Source organism: Oncorhynchus mykiss, chromosome 2 (assembly GCF_057628025.1).
Source record: "Oncorhynchus mykiss isolate SJ-2025 chromosome 2, ASM5762802v1, whole genome shotgun sequence".
In the NCBI taxonomy this organism is placed as follows: domain Eukaryota; kingdom Metazoa; phylum Chordata; class Actinopteri; order Salmoniformes; family Salmonidae; genus Oncorhynchus; species Oncorhynchus mykiss.
In genome coordinates, this window is record NC_143023.1 from 92,027,319 (window position 1) to 92,039,566 (window position 12,248).

Sequence of the window (12,248 nt, forward strand, 5' to 3'; positions counted from 1 at the left end):
CCCACATGAACATTAACGCTGTTATTAACCAGCAAATTAAAGATGAAGCCCATGCTGAGATATGTGGTGATTAATAAAACAAGGCACAGTCTGTGGTCCTGTTCCAACACATTAAGAATGCGTCCTTCCTTCGTTCCTTCCTTGAAGAAACCCAGGCTCTGAATTGGTTGTAATGGTGAAAGTAAAGGGGTGGTAACCTTGCTTACACCTATCCAGTTACTTATAGATATGTGTATATCTCAAGGAAACAATGTATGTATTTTGTAAAGTATTTGAACAGGGCCTTGATGTAACCCCATCCATATATGTGTTATATATGTAATTATAAACTGGGTGGTTCGAGCCCTGAATGCTGATTGGCTGACAGCCGTGGTATATCAGACCGTATACCACGGGTGTGACAAAACAGTTATTTTTACTGCTCCAATTACATTGGTAAACAGTTTATAATTGCAATAAGGCACCGAGGTGGTTTGTGATATATGGCCAATATACTACGGGTAAGAGCTGTATCCAGGCACTCCCCGTTGCGTCGCGCATAAGAACAGCTCTTAGCCGTGGTATATTGACCATATACCACACCCCCTCGGGCCTTAATTCTATGCCCATCCCCACTGGCTAAACCAACGGTAAGTCCATGTATGCCCGTCGCTGTCCCCGTTACTCAGAACAGTCAGGAAGAAGCATATTCACATTCAGCAAAGCACAGTGGCCATCTTTGATTGAGAACGAAACATTCCTGTTGCTATTAGAAAGGGAACAATGTGATGGTGCTAAATTTAGCATGGTCTCTCTAGCCCCATTTATACCTGGTTCTAACTTGCGTCCTTTGTCTTGTTCTTGTCCACATTCTGATTATGGCCACATTTTTAGACTGTTGTAGACAATCAAAAGACACATTGTGATCCGATCGTGATCAGATCATCCTGTCCAACTCCAGATGTAGTCAGACACACATTGTTCACTGGACAATCAACAACATATGTTCAGGTTTAGGGGCTCTATTCAATCCATATCGCAGAAATTCAGGTTTACAGCGTGATTGAAATGTAAAGGCAATGTTCATGCTTTAGTGAAGACTGCATTCATGATAAATGCTGCTTATGTCGGCTCATTCGGAAATTACCTTTAAGTTTCTATCGCGAAATCACAGATTGAATTGAGCACTAGCTCAACTGTTAAGAGCGTTGGGCCTGTAACCTAAAGGATGCTGGTTCGAAACCCTGAGCCAACTAGGTGAAAGATCTGTTGAGGTGCCATTGAGCAAGGCACTTAACACTAATTGCTCTATGTAAGTCGCTCTGGATAAGAACGTCTGCTAAAATGTAATGTAATGCGGGTTTTGGTTCAAGTGGATCTGATTGAATCGGGCCCTAAAACTAATTTAATATCATGGATGGTCAGTCCTTGCATCCATAGCTGTATTATTTGAGAGTGGTTGCATTTCTCCAGGCCCATCCCTCAACTTTTTAGGCAGTGTTCTAAGGTATGCTATTGTTTCAAGGTAGGCTACTGTTTCAAGGTTACTGACTCAAGGTATGGTATTGTTTCATGGTATGCTACTGTTTTAAGGTAAGTTATTGTTTCATGGTATGCTACTGTTTCAAGGTATGGTATTGTTTCATGGTATGCTACTGTTTCAAGGTAAGTTATTGTTTCATGGTATGCTACTGTTTCAAGGTAAGTTATTGTTTCATGGTATGCTACTGTTTCAAAGTAAGTTATTGTTTCAAGGTATGCTATTGTTTCATGATATGCCATTGTTTCATGGTGTGCTATTGTTTCATGGTATGCTACTGTTAAAGGAAAGTTATTGTTTCAAGGTATGCTACTGTTTCAAGGTAAGTTATTATTTCATGGTATGCTACTGTTTCAAGGTAAGTTATTGTTTCAAGGTATGCTACTGTTTCAAGGTATGCCATTGTTTCATGGTGTGCTATTGTTTCATGGTATGCTACTGGTATAAGGTAAGTTATTGTTTCAAGGTATGCTACTGTTTCATGGTATGCTATTGTTTCATGGTATGCTACTGTTATAAGGTAAGTTATTGTTTCAAGGTATGCCACTGTGTCAAGGTATGCTACTGTTTCAAGGTATGCTACTGTTTCAAGGTATGCTACTGTTTCATGGTATGCTACTGTTTCATGGTATGCAGATATCCGAAGGTATTAATAATAATTTGTATAATAACTTTATCTACAAGTCTCTGCTAGGTAAAGCCCCGCCTTATCTCAGCTCACTGGTCACCATAGCAGCACCCACTCGTAGCACACGCTCCAGCAAGTATATCTCACTGGTCACCCCCAAAGCCAATTCCTCCTTCGGTCGTCTTTCCTTCCAGTTCTCTGCTGCCAATGACTGGAACAAACTGCAAAAATCTCTGAAGCTGGAGACTCATATCTCCCTCACTAGCTTTAAGCACCAGCCATCAGAGCAGTTCACAGATCACTGCACCTGTACATAGCCCATCTGTAAATAGCCTATCCAACTACCTCATCCCCATACTGTATTTATTTATTTGTCTTGCTCCTTTGCACCCCAGTATATCTACTTGCACATTCATCTTCTGCACATCTACCATTCCAGTGTTTAATTGCTATATTGTAATTACTTCGCCACCATGGCCTATTTATTGCCTTTAACTCCCTTATCTTACCTCATTTGCACTCACTGTATATAGACTTTTTGTTTTCTTTTGTTCTACTGTATTATTGACTATGTTTTGTTTATGTGTAACTCTGTGTTGTTGTATGTGTCAAATTGCTATGCTTTATTTTGGCCAGGTCACAGTTGTAAATGAGAACTTGTTCTCAACTAGCCTACCTGGTTAAATAAAGGTGAAATAAAATAAAAATAAAAATAATAATAATATTACATGCAGGTCTTGCAAAACCTTTCATCAGAAGAACATATGAGGTACAACTAGACTTTGTTAACGCCCAGAATAGGTGTTAAGAATAATTACCTGATCATTCCAATACCTGACTGAAGTGTAACCCCATAGGAATATACAGCACGAGACACTCATACCAACTGCAACCCCAACAGCCCCCCCCCTTCTGGTTTTAAGAATTCATAATAAAGGGTTTTACTGTAAGCTTCAGATGTCAGTTATTCTTCATTGCTCTCCAAAACAATTCCATCAGACAAAGCATTATTTTAAAATAGTGGTGGGAGTTTTCGTGTCAAGCATGGGGCTTTTCACTTTTCAATGCGGAAATTATTTATTGCAGTCCTACTGCATTCTCTAAAAGTTTAATGTCACCCACCAAAGTGGCTTTACATGCAAATGTGGGTTTGGTGCTTCCTCTTCTTCCTCTTTTTCTTCTTCTTCTCCCCTGTCATTTTCCTCTAAAAGCTATACAAACTAGGCGCCCTGGAGTAGCTTGTTCCACATGGCTTAACTCTGCCCTGCTAGCCTATAAATAGATCCATTTACATTGCATTTCATGGCTGAGCTCTCTCTCAATATTTCAGGGACCCACTAGTAAATTGACTATTAATCATTTATAAACTTGACTTGTTCATTTCATTTTGCACAAGGATACAGAGCATACACATTCTATACTGGGACTCCATATATGGACTCAATGTTTTTCTCTTCGATCTTTAAAGTCGGACAAATGATTCATACTGTATGCTTCACCTTGTGTACCGGTAGATCAGATGGGACAGGTTTCGTTATATGAAAAACCTTATACAAATGATTGGACTTCAGTGAGGTATGTGATAAAGGTGTTCATTGGCACCAACTGGAAGGAAACTAACTGAAACAGGACTTGTCCAATGTGAAATGTCTATGCAAAAATGTGTGCCTTAATAAACACGAGCTTGCCTGTGCTTTGGTTCCAAATGTCAGCCTTTTCCCTATATAGTGCACTACTTTTGATCAGATCCCAATGGGCCCTAGTCAAAACTGGTGCACTAAATAGGAAATAGGGTACCATTTGGGACATATATCCTGTGTGTTGCTAACACAGTCTCACATGTGGGTCACCCAAGTGAGTGTGTGTTTGAGCGTTTCGCTCCAGTGCTCCTAACCTCTGTCCACTCTGTTGGTCAGATGAACACCTGAAGGGAGATGACAGATCCGCCATCTGCCTCTTTTCCTGGAAGGTTTTTGAGAAATAATCCAGCAATCTACTATGTGGCTTGAATATGTTCCAATTCCCTGTTCTATGGATGTTAATATTCTATTGAGCACACAAAAAAGCATTACAAGACTAGTCCTAACTTCTCACATTTCCTTTCTCGGGTCTCTACCCAAGACCTAGGGCTCTGTTCAATCAGATCCACTTTAGCCGACATCCTCATAGCGGTTGTTTTGGTGGTGTAGGAGATAAAACTGCTTTAGAGCTGCAAAATCCACAAGTGGCTCCTGGCATTATACCTAAAGCGGACATTACCATTGGCTACACCGAGTCGCATTAAGAGAAATCTCACTGGAATGCAAGACAATCTACACGTCGATTAGGCTTCAATATTTTGATTCATGATTTACAATTTGAGTGTAATTATTTCTATATAGCCTACACTTTCTCATTATGAACTTCTAACGTGAATGGGAAGGGTGTGGCCTCATGACAATGATCACAGTTCCACCTCCGACGCCATCAAACATCAGCTATGCGGGTGTCGGCTATCGTCCGTTAACGCTCGATCCGATTGAATCTTGGCCTTAACCATGTTTTGAGGCGATACAGTGTTTGTTTATATTTACGTTGTTTACAAAGATTGGCGTAAAGAAAAAGCTTGTATTATGGGTTTTGATTGGGTACAACTGATGAACTAAGATCATGTGGCATTTATAAGTTATATTCTTCAAGAATCAATGGGTATATTTAATTCATTTATAAGTCCAAAAGTGGATGTAGTAATCAAGGAGTAAAGACTTAATATGGAGAGTATGGAGGTACTGTAATAATAATGTATTTGCCATATTGTATTACAGTGCCATCTAGTGTTGCCTATTGATCCACTGCCTTGTACAGCTCCTACTGCTCCTCTGTACTGACCAGCGCCATGCACGCCACCCAGCGCCATGGACGGGGCCCAGCGCCATGGACGGGGCCCAGCACCATGGACGGGGCCCAGCGCCATGGACGCCACCCAGCGCCATGGACGGGGCCCAGCGCCTGTGAACGATGATTAAGCTACTTGTCTATTCTAACAATAGTCTATATTATATCAATTCTATATTCTATCAATAGTCTATTCTATCAATAGTCTATTCTATCAGTAGTCTATTCTATCAATAGTCTATTCTATCAATAGTCTATTCTATCAATAGTCTATTATATCAGTAGTCTATTCTATCAGTAGTCTATTCTATTAAGTCTATATAATATCAATAGTCTATTCTATCAGTAGTCTATTCTATATCAATAGTCTATTTTCTATCAATAGGCTATTCTATCAATAGTCTATTCTATCAATAGTCTATTCTATCAATAGTCTATCAATAGTCTATTCTATCAATAGTCTATTATATCAGTAGTCTATTCTATTAAGTCTATATAATATCAATAGTCTATTCTATCAGTAGTCTATTCTATATCAATAGTCTATTTTCTATCAATAGACTATTCTATCAATAGGCTATTCTATCAATAGTCTATTCTATCAATAGTCTATTCTATCAATAGTCTATTCTATCAATAGTCTATCAATAGTCTATTCTATCAATTTAACAAAAAGTTAAATGAACACAGACACTTTTTCCCAACCTAGAATTCTTTATTTAACTGAGTTCAGGCCTTGGAAGGAAAGGTTGTGTGTTGGGTGGGTTTGAGACTTAATAGGAGTGGTCACGGACATACTCCATGATGTCCTTCAGGGCCAGCCAGGTCTCAGAGGCAGTGGGGATGATCTGATTGGCTGGCAGGATGAAACCATAGCGACCGGTGTCCCTCAGCTCGAAGGCAAAGGAGTACTTGATGCCCAGGTTATAGGTCCAATCGATGCTGCCTCCGCTGGCCTGATCTGGAGGGGGGATAAATCACATATTAATGAAAGTATTGGATTGAACTACCATGCTGTGCTTTCCAGTTCTGGCTGGTGGGTCGCATCTAATGACAAACCAACTTCATTGAAACACTTGGAGCCACTCATAGTATGAGTATTGAATACTTACAGATGATCTTGCAGATGCTGCCAACCTTATATGTGGTTCCATGGAGAGAGCTGAGCTTCTGGACTGCAGACCTGCCCACAGAGTCCTACCAAAAAGCAGCAGAGACAGGAGAGTCAGTGGATTAATGTGTGTGTACATGTGTTTGCATGAGTGTGTGTGCGTATGTACGTGTGAGTGTGTGGTGTGTTATGTTACCAGTTCAGCCGCGTGGAGCGCATCTGTGCAGGTGTATCCGTAGGGGTACATGAGCAGCTGGGAGTAGGCGTGGATGGAGATGAAGGACTTGAAGTTGCCGTGGTTCTTCACCAGGTTCACAACGTTCTGCACCTCTATCTCAGAGTGGGGAGATGGGCCATGGTACGAGTCAGAGCAGGGGTTGGTACTAGCACCGGGGCCTGGAGAAACACACACAAGCACGCACACACACATAAAGACACCTGGATGGACACAGGTTATTCTGCATACAACAAACAAGTATGGGAGGGAAAGCTTTGTCTTCACACCAAAAGTGTTTCTCATAACATTATACTCTTCACTAACTTAATCTCTGGGAAAGGAAACTATCAGCTGTGGAAATGTATGCCATAGTCAACCTGTGACACCCACCACCAAAGCTGGTACGGGAATGTAACATTACATGATTTACAGATTTTCTAAATGAGGCGTGATACCCCACCTCCAAAACCGGCATCCCAGTTCCTGTTGGGGTCGACACCACGGCACATGGAGCCAGGGTTCTTGGAGCGAGTCTTGCGCCACATACGGTCCTGTGAACCATGAGGACACAATACTCTAACTCAGTAAACACTATACTGGTATACCATGAGGACACAATACTCTAACTCAGTAAACACTATACTGGTATACCATGAGGACACAATACTCTAACTCAGTAAACACTATACTGGTATACCATGAAGACTAACTCAGTAAACACTATACTGGTATACCATGAAGACTCTAACTCAGTAAACACTATACTGGTATACCATGAAGACTCTAACTCAGTAAACACTATACTGGTATACCATGAAGACTAACTCAGTAAACACTATACTGGTATACCATGAAGACTAACTCAGTAAACACTATACTGGTATACCATGAAGACACAATACTCTAACTCAGTAAACACTATACTGGTATACCATGAGGACACAATACTCTAACTCAGTAAACACTATACTGGTATACCATGAAGACTAACTCAGTAAACACTATACTGGTATACCATGAAGACTCTAACTCAGTAAACACTATACTGGTATACCATGAAGACTAACTCAGTAAACACTATACTGGTATACCATGAAGACTAACTCAGTAAACACTATACTGGTATACCATGAAGACTCTAACTCAGTAAACACTATACTGGTATACCATGAAGACTAACTCAGTAAACACTATACTGGTATACCATGAAGACTCTAACTCAGTAAATACTATACTAGTATACCATGAAGACTCTAACTCAGTAAACACTATATTGGTATACCATGAAGACTCTAACTCAGTAAATACTATACTGGTATACCATGAAGACTAACTCAGTAAACATTATACTGGTATACCATGAAGACTCTAACTCAGTAAATAATATACTGGTGTACCATGAAGACTCTAACTCAGTAAACACTATACTGGTATACCATGAAGACTCTAACTCAGTAAATAATATACTGGTATACCATGAGGACACAATACTCTAACTCAGTAAACACTATACTGGTATACCATGAAGACTAAGTCAGTAAACACTATACTGGTATACCATGAAGACTCTAACTCAGTAAACACTATACTGGTATACCATGAAGACTCTAACTCAGTAAATACTATACTGGTATACCATGAATACTCTAACTCAGTAAATAGTATACTGGTATACCATGAGGACACAATACTCTAACTCAGAAACACTATACTGGTATACCATGAAGACTCTTAACTCAGTAAACACTATACTGGTATACCATGAAGACTCTAACTCAGTAAACACTATATTGGTATACCATGAAGACTCTAACTCAGTAAACATTATACTGGTATACCATGAAGACTCTTAACTCAGTAAACACTATACTGGTATACCATGAAGACTCTAACTCAGTAAACACTATACTGGTATACCATGAAGACTCTAACTCAGTAAACATTATACTGGTATACCATGAAGCACAACCAGGATTGTCCTCATATTACTCTACATTGAGCCAAACTGAGGTGAACAGATGAAAGGTCACACTTTACACTTAGCTGTATAGCTGTAATGTAGTACAGCATTTAGGTATGTATAGGCCTATAAGTTACATCTATAGGAGGTACCTACACTAGTGTGGGACTTGACGTAGCCCACAGTATAGATGCATTATAGCACTGCATATGGTATGACACCTACACTGGTGTGGCTGTGGACGTATCCATCAGGGTTGGCTAGAATCAGCAGGTAGATGTCCATGGTTTTCAGGAGGGAGGTCAGGGAAGCATCAGTACCATAGTCACTGGCAATCTGAAGAACAATAACATGTATTTGTGAGACACACACACAGTGTTGTAATGTTGTTTTTCTGTATAATGTGTTGGTGTTAATTCTGAATACAACAGCAGTCTGGTTTTTCTCTTGGAATGAGAGCAGGTGTTCTCTCACCTGGTTGGCGGTCCACACTCCAGTGGCCTGAGACACCCACTCTCTGGAGTGGATACCAGAGTCAACCCAGATGGCAGGACGCTTGTCACCACCCGTGCTGAACTACAACAGAGGACAGATATGTTATGGTCTTGTTTCATTCAGCTCTTAGGGAGCACTGACACGTGATGGTACACACACACACACACATATGCACACACATGCATGCACACATACACGCATTCGCATACACACACGCACACACACATGAGCACGCACATGCACACATACACACACAAGTATATAACGTTACAGATCTCTCTCTAAAAAAAGAAGACTGTATTTCCATTAACTGTACACAAACAGCAGTAACCCTCTACATACCTTCAGGACATACATGGGCCTGCCTTCATAGGAGGTTCCGATCTGTTCCTTGGTAACTAGGTTAGGGTGAGCAGCCACCAGGCCATCCATCCAGCTGTAGATCTGGAAAGAGAAAAGCACATCAGGATAGTGTCAACATAATGTATGTTGATGTTTAAAGTATAGATTATATGTTACGCAACACATTATTACTGTATTTTATATCCTCAGTACAATATCAACTCTGCAATGAGAATAATGCATATGCCAAATTGATGAGGGTGCCATTTGAAATCCATGCAAGTTTGAAGCTACAATATGTGAGTGAGAGGGTGTTCACATTTGCATGTTCACAAGAGTGAGTGTTTGTGTGTGTGTGTGTCCATGTGTGTGCATGCGTGTGTGTTTGTGTGTGTAACACACCGTCTCCAGAGAGTGATAGGCTCCAAAGTTGAAGCTCTTGGAGCTGCGCTCGCTCATATTGTTCTCCTCCATCTCTGCCTTCTCCTCATCCAGGAGTTCCTGAAACAATGACAATACCAATCAAGTTATTACTAACAGTTATTACTAACAGTTATTACTAAGTTTACCAAGCTACCAAACACTTCACACTGGAAGAAGTTAAGCGACCCTTAAGAAAAATATAGTTTACTTAACTAAAGTTACTTTGAAAAAGTACTTCACTACATCCAAACTACTTTGTGAAAAAGTAGCATATCTAAATCTGAAATATCATAGACTACAAATTGCAAGAAAAGATCCCTCTGGAGTCAGATGTTAACAATATGTCATTTATTAAACACCAAAAACTATGTTTCAAGAGAGAATTTGGCAGGTCTGATTCTGAAAAAGACAGGAAATTCTTGTCCACTTCACACATTTGTATTTTTGCTACAAAAAGTAGTGTGTAGTTCCAGTATGTCGATGTGCAGGGGTACGAGGTCATCGAGGTAGATATGTACATATAACTAGGAATAAAGTGACAGATAATAAACAGTAACAGCAACGAATGTGATGAGTGAAGTTAGTGCAAAAAGGGTCGATGCAGATAGTCCGGGTAACTATTTGGTTAACTATTTAACTAACTATTTAGCAGTCTTCTGGCTTGGGGGTGGAAGCTGTTCAGGGTCCTGTTGGTTTCAGACTTGGTGCATCGGTACCGCTTGCTGTGTGGTAACAGAGAGAACAGTCTATGACTTGGGTGGCTGGAGTCTTTGACAGTTTTAGGACCTTCCTCTGACACTGCCTGGTATAGAGTTCCTGGATGGCAGGAAGCTTGGCCCCAGTGACGTACTGGGCCGTACGCACTACCCTCTGTAGTGTCCTTGTGGTCGGATGCCAAGCAGTTGCCATACCAAGTGGTGATGCAGCCAGTCAAGATGCTCTCAATGGCTCAGTTGTAGAACTTATTGAGGATCTGAGGGTCCATAACACATCTTTTCAGCCAGGGGGCCGAGGGAAAAGAGGCATTGTTGTGTCCTCTTCATGATTATGTTGGTGTTTGTGGGCCATGATAGGGCCTTAATGAGGTGGACACCGAAGAACTTATAGAACTAATATTACAATATTACCTTATTCAAATAAAATGTAATTTCTCAGAACTCCCAGTAGATGGCGGAAGTGAGCTGAGGAGTGAGGAGTCTCACTTGCCAGACTCATGGCCACCAATGGCTTTGGAAAGAGACTTTGCAGCACAGGAGGTTGGTGGCACCTTAATTGGGTTGAAAGGGCTTGTGGTAATGATTGGATCGGAATTAGTGGAATGGTATCAAATACATCAAACGCATGGTTTCCAGGTGTTTGATGCCATTCCATTTGCTCCGTTCCAGTCATTATTATGAGCCATTCTCCCCTCAGCAGTCTCCTGTGCTTTGCAGTGACTGACCTGCAGGTTGCTAATCATGACAGAGAACTGGATGTTATGGGCACGGAGGTAGTCCTTGACAGCGTACAGGCTGGAGGAGGGCACGCGGATGTCCACAGGGACCTCAGTGTTCACAGGGTGGAGCCAAAAGTCCAGCTGGAAGAGGAGAAGGGAGTGTTAAATGACGTAGTGAATAGGGAGGGACACCATGGTTAGCAGCAGGAAACATGACTGTGAATGGGTCTAAACCAAGTATATTATACTCTTGTTTTTAATATACTTACATCCCAGTATGTGTCCTGCTCCAGAGCACGCAGAAGCAGAATCTGCTCCTCAGACTCCACATTGACCCTGATGACCTGGTCTCTGTGTAGGAAGGAAGGAAGGCATGACAAAACGATATCAATCTTTCAGTTCATCAGGGAAACAATATATTTGAAGTCACATGGTGGTTATGGTGAATTGCTAGTAAACACTCAAGTTTCTCAGAGGTTAGAGGCTAGAGTGACTAAATAATTCCATGTCATTGCAAGTCATCTTTAAACAAAAAATCCTGATACAAAAATGTGATGGCCCATTGATGCATTGTGTTCTGTAGTGTACAACTAACTGTAGAATCTCTCGGATTTAATCTACTAATCTGCAAACTGAAACATAATTTATGTAGGTATATTTATTTACAAAGTTTAAAACAGATGAATTTACCCAATGAAGACCTTCTCACAATTGGCGGCTGCAAGCAGCGCAAAGAGTACCAGCACCTTCATCCTTCCTGTGTCCTGTCCACTACTGCCAGCTCTCAAAGCACCTGCCTTTATACTCAACAACAGGTGCATTGTTCCCATGACAGTATTGCTTCACAATCTACTTTTGCTTCACAATCTATGGGGTACTGCCTTTTTCCAATGAATGTGGTGCAATTCAATAGGTCTAGGCCCAAGAGTTATTTTGGGGAATGGACATGATGTCTTAGCTCTATTTGTTTTTCCATAGCATGGTTGGTGGTGCCATTGCCCCCCTCACTCAGTATCAGCTGTAGATAGTAACAGTCCTTCTCCCAGACATGCCAGGGCAGGATAAGTGGGTCTACTCAGCTCATTTGAAAGGCCTCCAGAATATATAGGCCTTATGGTCAAGAGGAAAGTAATACAACAGAATAAAATAAAATATACAAATGTTCAAAGCAGGGAAGGGAAATCTGCAACTCAACCTGGCCATTTCAAATTACCAAGTGGCCAACGGCCATTGTCTTGCAACCA

At 40.9% G+C, this 12,248-nt stretch overlaps 1 protein-coding gene across 1 annotated transcript; it reads right to left on the reverse strand.

Moving 5' to 3' along the window:
- Positions 1-5,715: 5,715 nt before the first annotated feature.
- Positions 5,716-11,826, reverse strand: cpa4 (carboxypeptidase A4). The gene is made up of 11 exons (XM_021576828.3): positions 11,695-11,826; positions 11,274-11,355; positions 11,011-11,145; positions 9,549-9,647; positions 9,147-9,248; positions 8,784-8,885; positions 8,535-8,645; positions 6,810-6,900; positions 6,329-6,528; positions 6,134-6,218; positions 5,716-5,982 (listed from the first exon to the last, which is right to left on the reverse strand). Exons 1-11 carry the CDS (start codon positions 11,823-11,825, stop codon positions 5,795-5,797), a joined length of 1,326 nt encoding a protein of 441 aa, XP_021432503.3. The 5' UTR covers position 11,826; the 3' UTR covers positions 5,716-5,794.
- Positions 11,827-12,248: the final 422 nt, after the last annotated feature.

What these genes read in the sequence shown, in the direction of transcription:
- cpa4 (XM_021576828.3), bottom strand. Translation starts at nt 11,825, where the DNA reads ATGCACCTGTTGTTGAGTATAAAGGCAGGTGCTTTGAGAGCTGGCAGT. An exon ending in TCATGATTAGCAACCTGCAG is followed by an intron (nt 9,648 to 11,010) that starts GTCAGTCACTGC and finishes TCATTGTTTCAG; the next exon opens with GAACTCCTGGATGAGGAGAA. An exon ending in GGCCCATGTATGTCCTGAAG is followed by an intron (nt 8,886 to 9,146) that starts GTATGTAGAGGG and finishes CCTCTGTTGTAG; the next exon opens with TTCAGCACGGGTGGTGACAA.